Genomic DNA, 15,722 nt, shown 5'->3' on the forward strand with positions numbered 1-15,722 from the left:
AATTATCGCTAACACCATGAATGAAGGATTCACCAACGGCAATGCGATATGCCGCACCACTTCGAATTGATACCCGAATTAATTAATTATGAAGAGAGGTTGGACGACGTGATCATTTTGAGCGGAAGAGAAATTTATGAAGCGATCACGATTCGACAAAAAGTGGAAAAGTTTCACGCGAAACTACACCAAACTCTAACTTGCGGAAAGAAACTAATCGAATAAAAAGTAATAAGAGGCGCATTTTGGGCCCAAAAGACCAAAGGCACTCAAACAACTCTGCATTTTGTCACTTTAAATTGATAATTTGTTGAGTGGAAAAATGGTGGATGCGCCGGGTTAAAATTTTATAATTGATTTTCAATGGTTTATCGATTAATAAAATATTTTTAATGTTTTTATTTTATTAAATTTCAATGTTTTCTTATCGTCTGCACACTTTTCTAGTGATTTTTATTGCTTGGTTTTTGTTTGATGCATCCTCATTTTATTTTCTTTACTTCGTATTAGGCATTTTATTTTGGTTTTATTTGCAGAAAAATGTTTATCAATACGTTGCAATGCACATGTAGCCAGTTCTCTTCACAAAAAACAATGTTGATTCTAACACATTTTAGAGAATTTTTGGAAAAAATATTTTTTTAATTCTTCTATATGTTTGAAATTGTTATAGTAATTTTATATGGATAATATGTCTAAAAAAACAAAATCAAAACTTTTATAAAGTTTCTAAACCGACTTGTTTTGCTGCTGGGCCGAACATTAACATTGTTATTGATGCAAAATTAAATGAAGTTTTGAATGGCTTTATTTCCAGCCGTCCAGGCGTTTTGCGCCCACATTGGCGACTCATTCGATTTAGCCGAGTGTTTTATTGCGAAAGCGTCGCCTTTAAAATAAATCTCGGATAGTTTATGTTCATTTTTTATTAATCAATTTATCGATTAAGCGAAGGAAAACATCCCACTCCAAATGGAATGCTCACATGTTGGATACATTTCGGTGCAATTATGTTGTTTGTTCGCTGCCAAATCGTATTCGTCTCTTTCTTGGTGTCCTTCGTCTTGATGATGTCTGACTCTGTAAACATGCAAAAAATTTTCAAATTTGTCTAAAACTGGATTACTTGCCTAAAAATAACTTTGATGAGTTCTTCCATAAAAGTGCCTCGTTCGGTGGTTGCTTTGCTGACTTCGCAAACGGCTTTGAGCAAACAAGCCTTGCCGTCTCTACTTAGTCTGTAAATAGGTTTTGTTTAAACAAAGCTCCTTAGCAAATTACGAGCTTACTGATCAATAGGGGGTATTTTTTAACTCTTTGCTAAGCAAACAGAGATGAGAGCACTTACCCTGTGAACAACTTTTCTATCTTGGCGTATAAATCTCGACGCGTCCTTCTGTAGATCTTGTGGTAAACAGGATGCAAATAAGTCGTGACAGGCTCGTTAGAAACTTTTTTCTTACTTTGTGAGACAGTTCGATACCTATGAAACGAATTTATTTCCACAACCACAAAATTTTAACAATAATTACTGATTAGGCTTGGCGTAGTAAGTCTTCTTTTTCGTCTGGACTGGTGTCATGGGAACAAATCCTTTAATAGTGCTGTAACCAACCCCTGGTGGTTTATTGATGAGGAACGGATTGTAATAGGTTTTCTTATAAGTGACAGGTGCCGGCGATTTGGTGTTTTGTAACTCCCAACCGCCGGAAGTTTGCTTTTCAGGCTTGTCAATACGATGGAGCAGTTCGGAGGGCCTTCGAAATGGTACAAACGGGTCGTGCGGTAATTCCCAAGCCAAGGCAACAGTGGAGCCAACCGTGAAAATCTGGCCCACGCCCACGGAAGGCATGGTAAAACAATAAACTGCAAGAAAAGTGCCACTAATTGTACCAATTCAAATAACTTATTATTCTAGTCTGAGGATTTTTCATAAGGGACGATTGACTGAGTCAATTGGAACAACGGTTATTTTAATGATTTTCGTGTTTGTTTAAGCTAATGAGGATGTTTAACTTGAGCTGAACTGTTTGCTTAGGACGAACGGTGATTTTTCTGGAAAATGTTTTCCCCAACTGAAAACAAAAATAAATAACGGGATTCCAGATGTTAAAAATTCTTTTTTTAATTTTATTACTTCAATATCTCGTTTAGATACGCGAGCTGCAGGTAAGCTTTAGAAAATGCCCCTCTGAATTATTAGGGCCGCTAGCACGTGCGCGTTTCTTATGAAGATTCACTCAAGTGTCAAGTTTGTCAATACCCGGAAGCTGCAGTTTAATGTAATGGATTTTTAAACAGGAACAAGACAATTTATCTCTCACGCTTCCTGAAATTTATTGTTTCATATTTCAATTTTATCAGCAATCTCTTTGAAAGGTCAAGGCTTTGTGTTGGTCTCAAGAGGAGTGGAAATTTGTCTGAGGGTGTGTCAAATCAATAGATTGACACAACTAAACGCACAATAAAAAAATAAGTACTGACCTAGTTGCAGAGAGCTTCCCTCCGGAAAAATAAGATATCTTCGTTTTCTCGATAAAGTTTTGTCATTGTCGTTTAGCCGCGCTGTTATATCATTTTGCAAACTTTGCAACGTGGCTTTTATCGCAAAAATTGCAAGAATCGCGAGACACAAAGCGTCTTTCGTTGCCATTTTTGCACCGACTATTAGAGCTCCACTTGGATTGTAAGCGCTAATTGTTTCAACCGTTGTAAACGGTAAATTTTTCGCTGATTAAATTATCGCGAGTGCTCTAATATCGGATTGATCGGCCATTGTGTGGCCACTTCTTTGTGCAAAATGAAGCTCTGGTTATCCTGCGTCGGAGTTTTTATGTTGTTTGTTCCTGAAATAAATTCGGGTGGACCTCCGAATGACAGAGGAATTCTTTCGCGTCGTAAAAGATATGTGGCTTTCCCGGATGGATCCACGTTGATTGTAAGTTTTTCCCCTTTTCCTACCTGAAATTACGGAGGGGGTTGCAGTGGGCGTTTTGTATGACGGCGCAAACGATTATTCCCGGCGGAATTTTCACCGAAGGGGTGAATTACGGCGTCTCCTACGATTTGCCTAATCGAACCACATTTCGGGAATATTTCGACGACAAGAAAAATTTTATCTTGCGGAGGAGACACAGGCGGGATTTGTACAGCAAGGCTGAAGTTATAATGGACTCGTAAGTGGGACATACGTGCGGGTTAAGGGCCTTAGGGGCGGCCGTTACGTGCTTTTGGAATAATGTCGGCGAAATCTTTGTTTTAGCTGAACAATTTGTTGTGTTTTTAGCATGGGCTTCGACGGCAGGACGTGCATCTACCGTGCTTTGTGCGAAGCTGCTCGGATAGCTCGCAAAGGCTCCACTCTATCAGAACAATTGATCCGTCTTGTGTTCAAGTAAGTCATTTAGTATCGAGTTGAAAATTAAAGTGATTGCCAGCGATTTCCTCTTTAAGCGAGAAGATAATTAATCGGTATTGATTGATAGGTTTCCGGGACAGACCATATCGGCATTCGAGCCTGAAGAGCATCGCTTATATCATTCAGCTTATCGACGGGCACGACAAAACAAGCAACAGGATTGTGCCGACATGTTTCCAGCTTGTACGATATCGCTTGTGGATCTTGCGCTGGGATATTACAACGATTATGCACAGGAAGCTCATCAGCTCGCATCAAACGCCGATTTATGATTTTTTGTCACCACCCCAACAAGTTAATAAAATTTTAAAAAAACTCCCGTGTTTTAATTTCATGAGTCCCATCAATAACTATCAATAACTATATTTTTGAGAAATAATTTGGCTGTGGATTTGGAAAATAAAAAAATAATTATAAAATTCCAAGAAAGAACTTTATGGCTGTAGTGTAGAAAATACTCAATGAAGCCAAATTATTGTTTTCTATCACAACTTTGAGGTAATAACAAGCTGAGGAATTTAGTTGCAAATTGGGATTTTTGTGCCGTCTTTGACGTGCGATGACAAACCCGGCTCTTATTTATTCTCCCAATTATCGTGAGCGCAAGAAAATAACCGTTTTCTCGCGTTCCCGCATGGTTATTGACTGGAGGATGGCAGCGGCTTCGAGCCTATTTCGATTCATCATAATCGTAATTTTTACGAGCTTGGTCTCCTCTAACGAGCTTTTATCTCGTAAAAAGCGATATCTCGTGTTTCCCGAAGGCTCGAGTTTATCCGTACGTATTTAGTAAATTTAGCTTAATTTGAAATTTCCATTTTATCTCGTTCCATTATCCGAATTTAATTTTCAGATCGCAATATGCATGACTGCTCAAACGGGAATAACTCCAGGTGAAATATTCACTGAAGGTATAAACTGGGGCATCTCGTACGAACTCCCAAATGACACGAAACCATTTAAAGAACTCTTGGATAAACCGAAGGAAGTGATGCAGAGGCGGCATCGCCGCGAACTTTACACGAAAATAGAAACCATAATGCGATCGTAAGTAAATTTTTATGTAAACTCTGAGAGATAACTTGCTTGCGACAGAATGGGCTACAATGGACGCGATTGTGTTTTGAGAGCTTTGTGCGAGGCTTCTCGGCTAAAACCTAAGGGGGAGAGTCTCGTCGATGAAATTTTACGAATAGTGTTCAGGTCAGAGGGCACCGATAACTGGTATTTTATAATGTTGGTATTGCGTTTTTAGATATCCGGAGTATAATATAGGAGACGAGGGGAGCCAAGTTCAATATAATACACCGGCGAAAAAACGAATCAAATTCAAGGAGGAATGTTGCGAGTTGTTTCCTGGTTGCCCTTTCTCACTGATTGATCTCGCCCTCGGCTATTACTCCACTTTCAATCATTTTGATTTGTGATAACACACAATGTAGCAATTATTTAAATAAACAAAGTTCCGTTAGCTAACTGTGAGTTATTATCTCCGAGAGCTGTGAACTTAAAGTCGGCTCATTTGCATAATCGCGTTTGAAGATGTTCTCCAACAAACTAACTTTCCTCCTAATTTTGAACGTGTTGATTGGAAAATTCACGGAGTCAAGTCGGGGAAAAAGGACCTTGATTTGGGAGCCGGGAAATAGCAGATTACAAGTCAGTACACAATTTTATTTAAACTTTTAGTCATTTTTTGCGTTAGATTATTACAGGGATTGGTGTCCCCCTGGACCTCCAATTAGAAACCGTAATCATCGGCTGGATAATTAAAGGCTACTATCGATTGCCCTCCAACGTGTCTGATATCAAACCTTTCGGGAATATTTACTACGAGAGAAAGAAACGGTCACTTTCCAGATGGGATATTTATGATCTTTTGGCTCAGATGTGGCAAATGTGTGATTTATTTTTGTTATTTTTGCGGTAATTTATCAAAGGGTTTTTGTTGTAGGCGTGGATTTGGCGGTAAATCTTGCATATTGAGGGCCATTTGTGAATTATCGCATAGTCCGCTTGATAGAAATTATGGACTTTTTGATGAATTGATGCACGTGGTTTTCAGGTGATTGCGTCCTGAAACTGAAGTTTGATTAATGTGTAATTTTTTGGTTGTAGTCCAAGTACGACGAAGGAAAAAGTTCGATCACATAGCGATAATGAATATTATGCTGCTCAGAAGCTGGGGAGGAACTCGGGCGAGTCCTGCAAGGCGAAATTCGATGATTGTGCACACAATTTATTGGATATATTTACTGTCTAAAAATATTTCTGTATAATAAAGAGTTATCAATAAAATCTATTTATTAACCACAGCTTTGATTATTATTATCTACTAAATACGAGAAATTTACAGAAATGCGGAATATAAAAGTCAAAAATTTTAAAATTAACTTTAGGGCCAGTTAAAAAACTTTTATTATGATTTACGGTAAGTACAAGGTAATTGTGAAGAGATTCTTAAGCAGATAATTAAAAATATTTTTATAACATCATTTTTGAAATTAGCTTTAAGAACTTTGTATAAACAATCAAGCTGTCTAGTTATAAATTTAATTAAGCTTAAACCTGAAACGTCAAGTCGGATTTAAAATTGAACTATTTAGTCAAGCCACAAATGAAATTAATTTCTCTGGACATAGCTCAAATTGTTTTTCACAAACAAGTTTAATTTAAAATAAATCAAAGTTGAGTTATTTTTAATTGATCTCAGTGTAAATAATGTAAATATATTTTCAAACACAAATAACAATAAAAGTATCAAAACGTTGCGACAAAATTAATAGTTTTATTTCCCTTGTTCTATATCCTATCTTCGATGAAATTAAACAAAAAGATATTTTTATCACAAATAATAATTATTAAAATTAACCAATTAAAAAACTTTTATTTATAGCTATCTCTCAGAAGTATTAACACAATTTAACTTAAATATTTACATTGTCTATTATTCCGATAATCCAGATTAAAATATCTATCAATAATTTGTCACAGAACTGCCAAAAAGCATTCAAAAAATGTTGTTAACACTACATTTTTGTTGTTTATAGACACTTACCTAACTATTTCTGAATTAATTGAAAATTTTCTGCCTTTTACTCTCCTTCTTTGATGTCGCATCTAACTCTGAGATGGAAAAATCCGAAACCCAATATTTGTGTGAAAAGGTGACACTCCTTGTTCTCTGGACTAATTTTAATATCTAAATGTTGGATCACAAATTAGTAACAGTCTGATCTACATAACAGTTATTTAAATTCTCCCTGAGACAGTTTCGGAATTTATTAGTCAGTCTTTTCCAAAATGTTTAACATTGTCTCAATTTTAATTATTTTGCAATTATTATCGATAACTTCGGCCCAATTTTTGAGATACCAAGCCTTGAGTCGCGAAAAACGTACTTTAATTTGGCCAAAGGGCACCGGAGTGGTCCAAGTAGTTACCAATTTTTTTTTATAAAAAAATATGTTCACTTCTCTCAAGGCAATTGCAGGTTTTGGTATTCCAGTCCATTTGAAAGAAGAAACTGTAATAGTTGGTACAGTCTTCAAAGCTACGTATCACGTCCCTGAAAATGTCACTGAATTAAAAGCTCCTTACGTTACTTACGAGCGGAGAAAACGGTCAGCGACTCGATGGGACATTTACAATTTATTGTCACAAGCTTTCGAAATGTGAGTCCCACCTTTGGAGTAATTGAATTGTATAAATTTGGTTTTAAGGCGCGGCTTTGACGGCAAAGCTTGCATCCTGCGAGCCATCTGTGAGGTCGCTCATACGCCTCTGCAGAAAAATTACGGATTTTTCCACGAGTTGATTCACACAATTTTCACGTAAGAAAATTCTTGCCCTTTTTCAGATAATAAGAATTCGCGATTGTAGCCCGAGCAGCACTAATGAAAGGGTTAAATTGAACGCTGATAACGAATATTACGCTGCACAATTGATCGGGGAGGAAAGAGGAAATTGCGGGAAAGTTTTTCACGACTGTGGCACAAGCTTATTAGATATGATCACAATTTATGGCAACGTGTAGCGCTGTATTTTTGAAAATATAAAATCAACAAGTGTGTAGCGGATCAATTGTGTTATTTTGTTTGCTCTTGATGGTATAATTGAGACATCAACAGTTGACACTTGGAAACGTCGACCTTACACCTAATCCAATATTTAGTTAGTGAGACATTTCCACAATAAAAATTTACTGATTTGATTAAGCTTTCAATAAGACTCAAATTGGAAATGCAAGTATTCGGGTCATTTAAGATGACCAAGCCTACCCCCAGCGACACTTCCCGACAAAATGATTAAGTGCAAGACACTTTTTCTCGCCTTTTTCCTCTCGTTGGCGGCGAACGGACAAGACAGTTTAAGCCGCGAAAAGCGCACTTTGATTTGGCCCCAAGGCGGTAGCAAACTACTGGTTGAAAAGTTACCGCTGTTTTTAACACCATTCTGTATTTAGGAAAATTGCAGGCTATTTTCGGCATCGGCATTCCGGTCGATTTAAAAACGGAAACAGTAATCGTAGGAATGGTGATCAAAGCTAACTATCGATACCCCACAAATCTGACCGAACTTCGCCAGCCTTTTGTTACCTTCCAGCGGAAAAAACGGGGGGCGAGTCGCTGGGATTTATACGCATTGTTGACACAAGCACTGGAAATGTAAGAATTGTCTGTTGGAAAGTTGGGTTTGTTAATTTTTTATTAGGCGAGGCTTTGGGGGCAAATCGTGTCTTTTGCGAACCATCTGCGAAGTTGCGAGAACTCCTTTGGAGAAGAACTTCGGACTTTTTGCCGAACTCATTCATACGTTTTTCACGTAAGTTTTTAATTTTGCCAGACAGGGAGGAAAGTTCTTGTTACAGCCCCACTGCTACGAATGAACGGGTCAGCCACCACAGAGACAATGAGTATTACGCCGCGCAAGTTCTGGGAGAGAAGGGCCTCAACTGTGGGCGCATTTTCAAAGAGTGCGACACGAATTTAGCGGACCTGTTCACTGTACCTGACTATTTCAATTAATTAAAATAAAAGACAAATGTTTTTTGGAATAAGTTTTATTTTCATTACAAATTTTGCGTATTCATGAGAGCATTTTGGTGAATTGCTGAATAAAATTCAGCGGACATTCTGGGAATAACGCCTCGCAATTGTCTACTTCCTTCCCGAGTTTTTCAGCGGCGTGATACTCGCAATTCAGATGATTGTCGAGCGTTTCCCTCGTCGTCGACGGCCTAGAACCACCTTTAAAAATTCCTTCGATAAATTTCTTACGACTCACGTCAGAATCGCGTGTATAATTTCGGCCAAAATTCCCGTTTTTCTCTCGAACGGTTTGGCGGAAACCTCGCATATGCTCCGCAAAAGACAGGCTTTCCCGTCCCCGTAGCCGTTTCTTTCGAAAAAACTCTCGATTAATTTATATGCCACCCATCGGCTCGAGGAGCGCTTTTTCCTCGCATAGTCGATAGAAGGGTGGGTGTAGTAGGTGCTGTTATTGGGGAGTAAATAATACGCTTTTACTACTGTTCCTACAGTGATGCTTTGATCTCGTAATTCAATCGGGAGGCCGATCCCTGCAATCATCTTCCAGAGGTTTTGTTAGTATCTATCACCGGAACCGAAAATATAGATACCTGGACCCAGTTGATGCCTTCCTTCCAGATTAAGTAGCGCTTTTGTCGCGATAATATTTCACCACTCGTGTCCAATAGGCCCCGGATTGAACCTATCAAGAGGGTCGCGATTGACAAATTCAGCAGGATTTTCATGATTTCGAGCTTAACGCGGAGTGATGTATTAAGTTAAACGACCTTCTGTCGCAGTCTCTTGGGTAAATAAGTTAGCAGTTTGGTACTAATGAGAGTATTTACTGACAAACGAGCGGAATTTATTAGCAAAAATTTTCGATCAAGTTGTTACAATTCGGGTTGGTAAACAAATTTGGCGTCTTTGTACACGTAGGGGCAATTACTGGCATGGTGTTCGCATTTGTTGACAAACGCCTGGAAAAACTCCGACTCGGCGGTTAACGAGCTGAAAAAATCAAATCATTCAAACGTTAAAGCTGTGATTTATTACCTGAGTATGATGTTACCGATGCCGCAGAAAATGCCGCATTCTGGCGCCGCTTGCACCTCCGAGACCCGCTCGCAGACGTACTTGAGGATGCAGGAGTAGACACCGCGGAGCGACCTAAGGAGGAATCACCAAATGGATTTTTAACGCAAAAACCTACTCATCTGCGACGCCGTCCAATTCGGCGTGAACGTCTCTTTTGAAAAATTGGTGTCTCTTGGGGATCGTCTCCGGGAGGTCGTAATTTATCCTGAAAGTCCACCCGTGGGCGAAAATTTCGGTGTAATTTAACATATTGTCTTTGCCGTTGAGTCTGACCTAAAAACGCGTTAAATTTGGTGGTTTCGAGGGTGAATACGTACGAAAAATTTGCTACTTTTACTGAAAACAACTTTTCGTTTTGTTCGGTGTTTGTATTCGGAATTCGCGCCGTTCGAAGCGACGATAACACTCAAGAACACCAAACAAGATAATGGGAATAAAAGTTTGACGATTGTCTCGTGCATTATTCCGGAGATTATTTTGAAGATTTTGTCGCGATGCTCATCGATTTTGACACAGAGCTGGGTACAGTAACATAAATACAGTTTACAGTTGAGTAAACCGGACGATGTAGCGGTTTATTTTTCCAGACAAACACATATCTGATTCAATTTCACACTTTTTCCTAATTGGATCATCCGAGATTTCCTTTGAATGTTTCCCTAATTAAGTGGCGCGGATTTCCCGGGAGTTTCCGCTCACTAAATCAACATTGATTTTCACTTAATATTTTTACACAAGCAAACACATAAAATGAAACGGGAGCGATCAAACAATTTTTTACCATTTCTTACCGCAATCTTTTCATTTTGCGACATTTCTCCCAAACAAATTCTCAGTTAAGTCAATAATCAAACAACAATAAATAAATACCGGCATTTAACAAATAAGCGTCAAGTTTTTTCAACTTGTAAATGTTTAGTTAAACTTTAGTTCGCTCAATTGCAACACGAGATGCTCCTCAGGATTATTCCTATCACCATTTTAATAAATTTGGCTCTTTGTCACGTTACCAAAACAGCCAGACTTAACCCACTAGTGCTAAAAAAACGATATTTAACATTCCCTGAAGGCAGCAATTTTGTGGTAAGTCACACTTTTATAATTCCACTTTCAAGTGGATGGAGGAGCCTTATTTTAAATTTTAAAGCCGTTTTGGGGGTTAAAATATTCAGACAAGTATCAGGAGCTCAAGGATTTTAGGATGTGTATATGCAAATTCGTTTCAAGTGTTCGAGTGAGAGGGTGCGTCAAAGGACGCTCCCAAAGTTAAAAACTTCAGCTTTACTTGATTAAAACTGGATTACAAAATTTAACACAAGGGTACAATATTTCAAAATGCTAATTTTTGTGCATTTTTTTAATAAAAATTGGCAAGTTTGGAGTGGTTTTACCTTCCCTCTACTCTCCAGAACCGGCGGTAGCGACCTAATCGATAAAAGAGCGCCGAAATAAATCTGGTTTAAAGTAATTAAACTTTGTCCCTGAACCATTTATTGTTAATCAAACTAATACAATTAATTTAATTTTAGCTAACTTTATCTCTCCTTAAAGCCTTACTAATTGTACAGCCCCGAGGATGGAACCTCGCGCTGGAAATGGACGTGCCTTTTGACCTCCCAAGTGACACCAAATGGTTCAAGAAGCAGAAATTGCACAAACGCGATGTTTTGTTTCAATTGGAAAAAGCTTTCTTTCAGTAGGTTCCAATACGGGTGCCACCGAAGCGTAACAATTTTTTTCAGAGGGGGTTTGAATGGTAGTGCATGTGTGAAAAGGATGATTTGTGACGCTCATCATTATATTCACACGGAAGGAAAATCTCTAGTCGCAGACTTCTTATCGGCTATTTTCATGTAAATGCTGCTTGATAAGACGTGATTTAGGGTTTGAAGTTGTTATTTATTTTTTAGGTCGTCTGAAATTGATTTCGGAGTGAGATACGAGGATTCCTGTCGTGCCATAACGGCCACGGAATGCGAAATACCATTTCTCAGCTACATTTTGGGCAGTTTGTTTACCACATAAAAATTATTTGAAGCGGAAACGCGCCTTATTTTTAGAGTTTATTGGAGTAATGCACAAGTGAATGTGATGTTTTCAGAGAGCTAGTCGATTAATTTTTCTACTCTATTTAGTTTCGATAAATACGAAACAAACTTTTGGGTGTATTGTACGGTTTTACAGACAATAAATTTTAATAAAAGTCAACATGTTTATTCATTTCCCGGATTAAAATGCGACAAACAGTAAAAAACATATCTTATCCTTCAAATAGTATATTAAACCAAAAGTCCTTGCTACTAGTGTTTGCACCTCAATACAAACAAGACGTTGATTATTGTGTAAAGCATAATTTTAGATAATGTTAGTGCAATAGTATGTCGTTTTGGTTCCATTTTATAAAAATACTCTTAACAAAGTTTTGTCACAATCTTTCGAAAATGTTGGATTACTACAATTACCTCATCTACGAACTTGAGGGTGAGTCAAGTCATTTGTTTTCAAATTTCAAATTAATTCTCTTGTAGACCCTTTAATAAAAAATAAACCTTTGTTAAACAGTCCTTTCCCAAGTCTGGCTTTTCTAGCGACGTATTTGTTGCTCATTTATGTAGTTTTACCCCAGTACATGAAAAACAAAGAACCTTACAAACTCAAAACTATCATTTTGCTTTACAATTTATTTCAAATAGTTTTTTGCACATACTTTGTGTACCAAGTAGAGTATTCGCAATTTTTGTAAACGTTTAATAAACAATATTTTCAGTATTTGACTCCGCTTTCGGACCCTTTAGTTAACTGGAACTGTGATTATTTCACGTACGAAGACACTCCGAAATCACAAAGGCGCTCGAAAATTTGTTATTACGTTTATTTAATAAAAATTGCAGAGCTGGTCGAAACTGTGTTCTTCGTATTGAGGAAAAAGTACAAACAAATTTCAGGTCTCCACGTTTACCACCACACATCCACCTTGTTACTTGTTTGGTTTCTAACGAAATATTACTCAGGTCGGTGATTTATTTGAATTTCGGTCAGTTTTTAATGATTTTTAGGAGGAGTTACAGCATTTTGGTTTATGTTAAATTCGGGGGTTCATGTCTTGATGTACACTTACTACCTGGTCGCATCTTTAGGGTTTCAAAGAGCGACCAACTTTTTTAAACCGATCATGACATTGATTCAAATGATTCAATTTATTATAGTGATGATCCATGGCTCCCAAATTATGCTGAACCCAAACTGTGGTCTTCCGTCAGTTGTGTTCATGGTTGCCGTTCCCGATGCAGTTTTGCTGTTCTACATGTTTGGAAAGTTTTTCAAAGCGACTTACCTTAGAGCAGACAAGAAAAAAGTCAAATAGAGACATGGTGTTATATTTGGAACTAATTAAAAGTTTTGAAAACGTTTTGTTCTATTATTTCATCCCACATTAAACAAAGAAGTGCTAAAATCTTATTCACATATTTAATCGAGTCCTAACAGTTGGTCAGTTACAGTCTTAAATTAATTACTAGCGAAATGTCGTTTTTAAAATTTGTTATGTTAGTTTCCTTGATTTTTCCAATTCAGTCTCAAGAAACTAAAATAATCCAAAAAAACATTTTTCTCGCTCGGCGTAAGCGCTATTTGACTTTTCCCGAACGTAGCAATTTTGTGGTAAGTGATAGAGTTTAAGAATCACTTTATTTGGAATAATTTCAGATAAGTATGGCTCTCGGTAAACCTTTCATGATGCGACAACCTAAAGGCTTTGTGCTTTGTCTGGAATGCGATGTTCCTTTCCCTTTGCCGAGTGATACAAGATTACATAAAAGTTTCAAAAGAAATCATCACATTCAAAGGCGAGAACTTTTAGCAAGTTTTGAAAGCATTTTTGATAAGTATTGTAATTTTTACGTTCCGAAACCGAATGTTTAGTCAAATGTGATTCCAGATACGATTTAAATGGTAATGCTTGCGTAAAAAGAATGATGTGCGAGGCTCAACAATTCATCGATTCTGAAACACGGTCTTTCGTAAGAGATGTTTTCGAGGCGATTTTTCGCAATACTGAGCCTTGCAATGAGACTAGGTTTCCCAATTGTACGATTTCCCTCATGAAGTATATTTTAGGTAGTTTCGAGTTTGAGTAATTGTAAGCAACCCAAAATACAGTATTATTTATTTTTGGAATTTGTGTATTTTTTCATCGTTAGTGAGTTTAACAAACGACTGCTAACTTCTTAGACAGATAACTTGGTGACACTGACGACAATTTGTTTATGTTCTAATCAACACAGAATTAGTTTGTGACAATGCAGCTTTTAACGCACATCTTAATATTCTGCTTAATCACTCTGACTCTCGCCCAGTTTACGAAAATAACACGAAACAACGTGTTTCTTTCGCGAAAAAAGCGATACTTGGCGTTTCCCGAAAAGAGCAATTTCGTGGTGAGTCGCTAATTTAGAATTAATCACTAATTAATTCTAGATATCGTTTTCTTTGAGCAAACCACTGATGGAAGCACAACCCAGAGGGTATAATCTCGTGTTTGAGTGCGACGTCCCTTTCGCTTTACCAAGTGGTACAACTCCCTTGAAAGAGTTGAAAAAATTAAAAAAGTCGCGGCATCGCATACAAAAACGTGATATCCTATTAAGTTTTGAGAAAGTTTTCAACAAGTAAGTTTCATCAACTCCGGGCTTGTTTTATGACGCTTTTTCTAGAAGTGGACTGGACGGTAACGCGTGTGTGAAAAGGATAATATGCGAAGCACAAGAATTTGTAAATTCGGGTCGAAATCATTCTCTCATTAAAGACATGTTAAAAGTTTTATTTTCGTAAGTTTTTAGTTTTTTGTGCCACAAATCATTAATCATTTTAGCGATTTTGGACCAAATTATGTCAAGCCCTGCTATTACAAGACATTTTTCGAATGTCCCCTGCCTTTTATGGAATACTTTTTGTCCAGTTTGTCATAGAATAAATGTGTGCGTAAATACAAACTGTAGTTTTATTATTTTTAATATACTCAGTGAACCAATTGAAAGGTTCTACATGTAAAACAACTGATGGCCGTGACTATTTTATCGCTTTGTGATGTTAACATTTAACATAGATAATAAGGACATTTATTGAAAGTAGCTTTCAAAATCAACACCTTGCTACAAGCAACAAAGTTTATGGTAATTAAATTTTTATCTAAGTACGAACAATGTAATTATTTCATTAGAAATGCTTTAGTCCTTCAGACCTTCAAAACTAAAGATGAATTTGCTACGTACGTGAGAATTGTCAAATTTTCTCTCTGTAATTACTTGTTTTAGATCTGTACAATTATTATGTTACTGAATGTGGAGGTAAATGTGTTATAATTTCGCTCATAATCTTCAGTTGCAATTTTAGACCCTCGAGTCAAAAACTGGTTTTTGGTCCAAACTCCTGTCCCAACCCTTATTATCATTGGAGTATATTTTGTACTAATTTACAAACTTCTTCCACTTTATATGCAAAATAAGGAACCCTTCAAACTCACTAAAATAATTTTTTTCTACAACTTATTCCAAATAATATGTTCGGCGGTTTTGGTCTACAATGTACTTCCTGTGTCAAGTGCCTCTCGCATTAATCATAATTGTAATTCCAGTTTACAACACCATTATCTGATCCTGCATTTGCTCTAAAGTGTGATTTTTTTCACCTACAACGACAGTCCAAAAGCACGAAAAAGATTAATGTTGAGCTATTACTTCCACTTATTAAAAATTGTTGAACTATTCGAAACCGTATTTTTCGTTTTAAGAAAAAAATTCAACCAAGTCTCGGTGTTACACGTGTACCATCACGTGACAACCATGTTGATTACTTGGTTATTTACGAAATATTTTGCAGGTTTGTATCATTTCTGTGACGACCACACTTGAAAAAGTAATTTAGGTGGAGTTGCAGCTTTCAGTCAAATGTTAAATTCCTTTGTCCACTTTTTCATGTATTGTTATTACTTAGTTGCGTCTTTGGGGCCAGTTTGGCAACAAAAAATCGTAAAGTGGAAGTCAACATTAACTATTCTGCAAATCGTAAGTGTCAGACTGAGAAAAACAAAAAAAGAAGTAACTTTTTAGGCACAACTTTTCGTTTTAATTCTGCATTCGTCTCAACTCATTTTAAATCCGAATTGTGGGATGCCTCCG

General features: G+C 37.1%; 8 protein-coding genes across 8 annotated transcripts; 6 read left to right on the top strand and 2 right to left on the bottom strand.

Moving 5' to 3' along the window:
- Positions 1 to 891: 891 nt before the first annotated feature.
- Positions 892 to 2,653, bottom strand: LOC107399275 (uncharacterized). Its single transcript, XM_015985420.2, has 5 exons — positions 2,485 to 2,653; positions 1,533 to 1,866; positions 1,349 to 1,483; positions 1,131 to 1,238; positions 892 to 1,080 (listed from the first exon to the last, which is right to left on the bottom strand). The coding sequence occupies exons 1-5, from the start codon at positions 2,651 to 2,653 to the stop codon at positions 945 to 947; spliced, it is 882 nt and encodes a 293-aa protein (XP_015840906.1). The 3' UTR covers positions 892 to 944.
- A 147-nt stretch (positions 2,654 to 2,800) lies between these two features.
- Positions 2,801 to 4,894, top strand: LOC662629 (uncharacterized). The gene is made up of 8 exons (XM_064356215.1): positions 2,801 to 2,938; positions 2,986 to 3,176; positions 3,287 to 3,394; positions 3,486 to 3,687; positions 4,026 to 4,196; positions 4,272 to 4,465; positions 4,514 to 4,621; positions 4,674 to 4,894. The coding sequence occupies exons 1-8, from the start codon at positions 2,801 to 2,803 to the stop codon at positions 4,843 to 4,845; spliced, it is 1,284 nt and encodes a 427-aa protein (XP_064212285.1). The 3' UTR covers positions 4,846 to 4,894.
- LOC103315062 (uncharacterized) lies at positions 4,850 to 6,469 on the top strand. Its single transcript, XM_015985421.2, has 4 exons — positions 4,850 to 5,077; positions 5,124 to 5,317; positions 5,373 to 5,483; positions 5,537 to 6,469. Exons 1-4 carry the CDS (start codon positions 4,961 to 4,963, stop codon positions 5,679 to 5,681), a joined length of 567 nt encoding a protein of 188 aa, XP_015840907.1. The 5' UTR covers positions 4,850 to 4,960; the 3' UTR covers positions 5,682 to 6,469.
- Positions 6,470 to 6,698: 229 nt separating this feature from the next.
- On the top strand, positions 6,699 to 8,467 carry LOC662568 (uncharacterized). The gene is made up of 8 exons (XM_064356216.1): positions 6,699 to 6,853; positions 6,902 to 7,092; positions 7,141 to 7,251; positions 7,301 to 7,450; positions 7,694 to 7,841; positions 7,895 to 8,085; positions 8,132 to 8,242; positions 8,289 to 8,467. Exons 1-8 carry the CDS (start codon positions 6,722 to 6,724, stop codon positions 8,443 to 8,445), a joined length of 1,191 nt encoding a protein of 396 aa, XP_064212286.1. The 5' UTR covers positions 6,699 to 6,721; the 3' UTR covers positions 8,446 to 8,467.
- A 5-nt stretch (positions 8,468 to 8,472) lies between these two features.
- On the bottom strand, positions 8,473 to 10,052 carry LOC107399276 (uncharacterized). The gene is made up of 6 exons (XM_015985422.2): positions 9,864 to 10,052; positions 9,662 to 9,819; positions 9,505 to 9,618; positions 9,060 to 9,459; positions 8,705 to 9,009; positions 8,473 to 8,657 (listed from the first exon to the last, which is right to left on the bottom strand). The coding sequence occupies exons 4-6, from the start codon at positions 9,192 to 9,194 to the stop codon at positions 8,507 to 8,509; spliced, it is 591 nt and encodes a 196-aa protein (XP_015840908.2). The 5' UTR covers positions 9,195 to 9,459; positions 9,505 to 9,618; positions 9,662 to 9,819; positions 9,864 to 10,052; the 3' UTR covers positions 8,473 to 8,506.
- A 309-nt stretch (positions 10,053 to 10,361) lies between these two features.
- On the top strand, positions 10,362 to 11,754 carry LOC107399277 (uncharacterized). The gene is made up of 4 exons (XM_015985423.2): positions 10,362 to 10,629; positions 11,076 to 11,242; positions 11,289 to 11,399; positions 11,457 to 11,754. Exons 1-4 carry the CDS (start codon positions 10,498 to 10,500, stop codon positions 11,569 to 11,571), a joined length of 525 nt encoding a protein of 174 aa, XP_015840909.1. The 5' UTR covers positions 10,362 to 10,497; the 3' UTR covers positions 11,572 to 11,754.
- Positions 11,755 to 11,830: 76 nt separating this feature from the next.
- On the top strand, positions 11,831 to 12,955 carry LOC103315088 (very long chain fatty acid elongase 7). Its single transcript, XM_008202900.3, has 4 exons — positions 11,831 to 12,027; positions 12,075 to 12,265; positions 12,314 to 12,557; positions 12,603 to 12,955. Exons 1-4 carry the CDS (start codon positions 11,925 to 11,927, stop codon positions 12,908 to 12,910), a joined length of 846 nt encoding a protein of 281 aa, XP_008201122.1. The 5' UTR covers positions 11,831 to 11,924; the 3' UTR covers positions 12,911 to 12,955.
- Positions 12,956 to 13,042: 87 nt separating this feature from the next.
- LOC103315086 (uncharacterized) lies at positions 13,043 to 15,315 on the top strand. The gene is made up of 8 exons (XM_008202899.3): positions 13,043 to 13,206; positions 13,252 to 13,430; positions 13,484 to 13,982; positions 14,023 to 14,213; positions 14,259 to 14,372; positions 14,417 to 14,812; positions 14,859 to 14,891; positions 14,938 to 15,315. The coding sequence occupies exons 3-6, from the start codon at positions 13,845 to 13,847 to the stop codon at positions 14,511 to 14,513; spliced, it is 540 nt and encodes a 179-aa protein (XP_008201121.2). The 5' UTR covers positions 13,043 to 13,206; positions 13,252 to 13,430; positions 13,484 to 13,844; the 3' UTR covers positions 14,514 to 14,812; positions 14,859 to 14,891; positions 14,938 to 15,315.
- The last annotated feature ends 407 nt before the right edge of the window (positions 15,316 to 15,722 follow it).

Source organism: Tribolium castaneum, chromosome 4 (assembly GCF_031307605.1).
Source record: "Tribolium castaneum strain GA2 chromosome 4, icTriCast1.1, whole genome shotgun sequence".
NCBI classification, from domain to species: Eukaryota; Metazoa; Arthropoda; class Insecta; order Coleoptera; family Tenebrionidae; genus Tribolium; species Tribolium castaneum.

Excerpts from the sequence above, each read along its gene's own strand:
- LOC107399275 (XM_015985420.2), bottom strand. The coding sequence starts at position 2,653 with ATGGCAACGAAAGACGCTTTGTGTCTCGCGATTCTTGCAATTTTTGCG. Across the intron at positions 1,484-1,532 it reads TACTACGCCAAGCCTAATCA|GTATCGAACTGTCTCACAAA; the intron begins GTAATTATTGTT and ends TTCGTTTCATAG. Across the intron at positions 1,081-1,130 it reads CTCATCAAAGTTATTTTTAG|AGTCAGACATCATCAAGACG; the intron begins GCAAGTAATCCA and ends GCATGTTTACAG.
- LOC662629 (XM_064356215.1), top strand. The coding sequence starts at position 2,801 with ATGAAGCTCTGGTTATCCTGCGTCGGAGTTTTTATGTTGTTTGTTCCT. Across the intron at positions 3,688-4,025 it reads TCGCATCAAACGCCGATTTA|AAAATAACCGTTTTCTCGCG; the intron begins TGATTTTTTGTC and ends CGTGAGCGCAAG. Across the intron at positions 4,197-4,271 it reads CCGAAGGCTCGAGTTTATCC|ATCGCAATATGCATGACTGC; the intron begins GTACGTATTTAG and ends TTTAATTTTCAG.
- LOC103315062 (XM_015985421.2), top strand. The coding sequence starts at position 4,961 with ATGTTCTCCAACAAACTAACTTTCCTCCTAATTTTGAACGTGTTGATT. Across the intron at positions 5,078-5,123 it reads CGGGAAATAGCAGATTACAA|ATTATTACAGGGATTGGTGT; the intron begins GTCAGTACACAA and ends TTTTTGCGTTAG. Across the intron at positions 5,484-5,536 it reads TTGATGCACGTGGTTTTCAG|TCCAAGTACGACGAAGGAAA; the intron begins GTGATTGCGTCC and ends TTTTGGTTGTAG.
- LOC662568 (XM_064356216.1), top strand. The coding sequence starts at position 6,722 with ATGTTTAACATTGTCTCAATTTTAATTATTTTGCAATTATTATCGATA. Across the intron at positions 7,093-7,140 it reads TTGTCACAAGCTTTCGAAAT|GCGCGGCTTTGACGGCAAAG; the intron begins GTGAGTCCCACC and ends TTTGGTTTTAAG. Across the intron at positions 7,842-7,894 it reads AAGGCGGTAGCAAACTACTG|GCTATTTTCGGCATCGGCAT; the intron begins GTTGAAAAGTTA and ends GGAAAATTGCAG.
- LOC107399276 (XM_015985422.2), bottom strand. The coding sequence starts at position 9,194 with ATGAAAATCCTGCTGAATTTGTCAATCGCGACCCTCTTGATAGGTTCA. Across the intron at positions 9,010-9,059 it reads AAGGCATCAACTGGGTCCAG|ATGATTGCAGGGATCGGCCT; the intron begins GTATCTATATTT and ends AACCTCTGGAAG. Across the intron at positions 8,658-8,704 it reads ATTATACACGCGATTCTGAC|GCCGTCGACGACGAGGGAAA; the intron begins GTGAGTCGTAAG and ends AGGTGGTTCTAG.
- LOC107399277 (XM_015985423.2), top strand. The coding sequence starts at position 10,498 with ATGCTCCTCAGGATTATTCCTATCACCATTTTAATAAATTTGGCTCTT. Across the intron at positions 10,630-11,075 it reads CTGAAGGCAGCAATTTTGTG|CTAACTTTATCTCTCCTTAA; the intron begins GTAAGTCACACT and ends ATTTAATTTTAG. Across the intron at positions 11,243-11,288 it reads TTGGAAAAAGCTTTCTTTCA|AGGGGGTTTGAATGGTAGTG; the intron begins GTAGGTTCCAAT and ends AATTTTTTTCAG.
- LOC103315088 (XM_008202900.3), top strand. The coding sequence starts at position 11,925 with ATGTCGTTTTGGTTCCATTTTATAAAAATACTCTTAACAAAGTTTTGT. Across the intron at positions 12,028-12,074 it reads CCTCATCTACGAACTTGAGG|ACCCTTTAATAAAAAATAAA; the intron begins GTGAGTCAAGTC and ends ATTCTCTTGTAG. Across the intron at positions 12,266-12,313 it reads GCACATACTTTGTGTACCAA|TATTTGACTCCGCTTTCGGA; the intron begins GTAGAGTATTCG and ends CAATATTTTCAG.
- LOC103315086 (XM_008202899.3), top strand. The coding sequence starts at position 13,845 with ATGCAGCTTTTAACGCACATCTTAATATTCTGCTTAATCACTCTGACT. Across the intron at positions 13,983-14,022 it reads CCGAAAAGAGCAATTTCGTG|ATATCGTTTTCTTTGAGCAA; the intron begins GTGAGTCGCTAA and ends AATTAATTCTAG. Across the intron at positions 14,373-14,416 it reads ATGTTAAAAGTTTTATTTTC|CGATTTTGGACCAAATTATG; the intron begins GTAAGTTTTTAG and ends TAATCATTTTAG.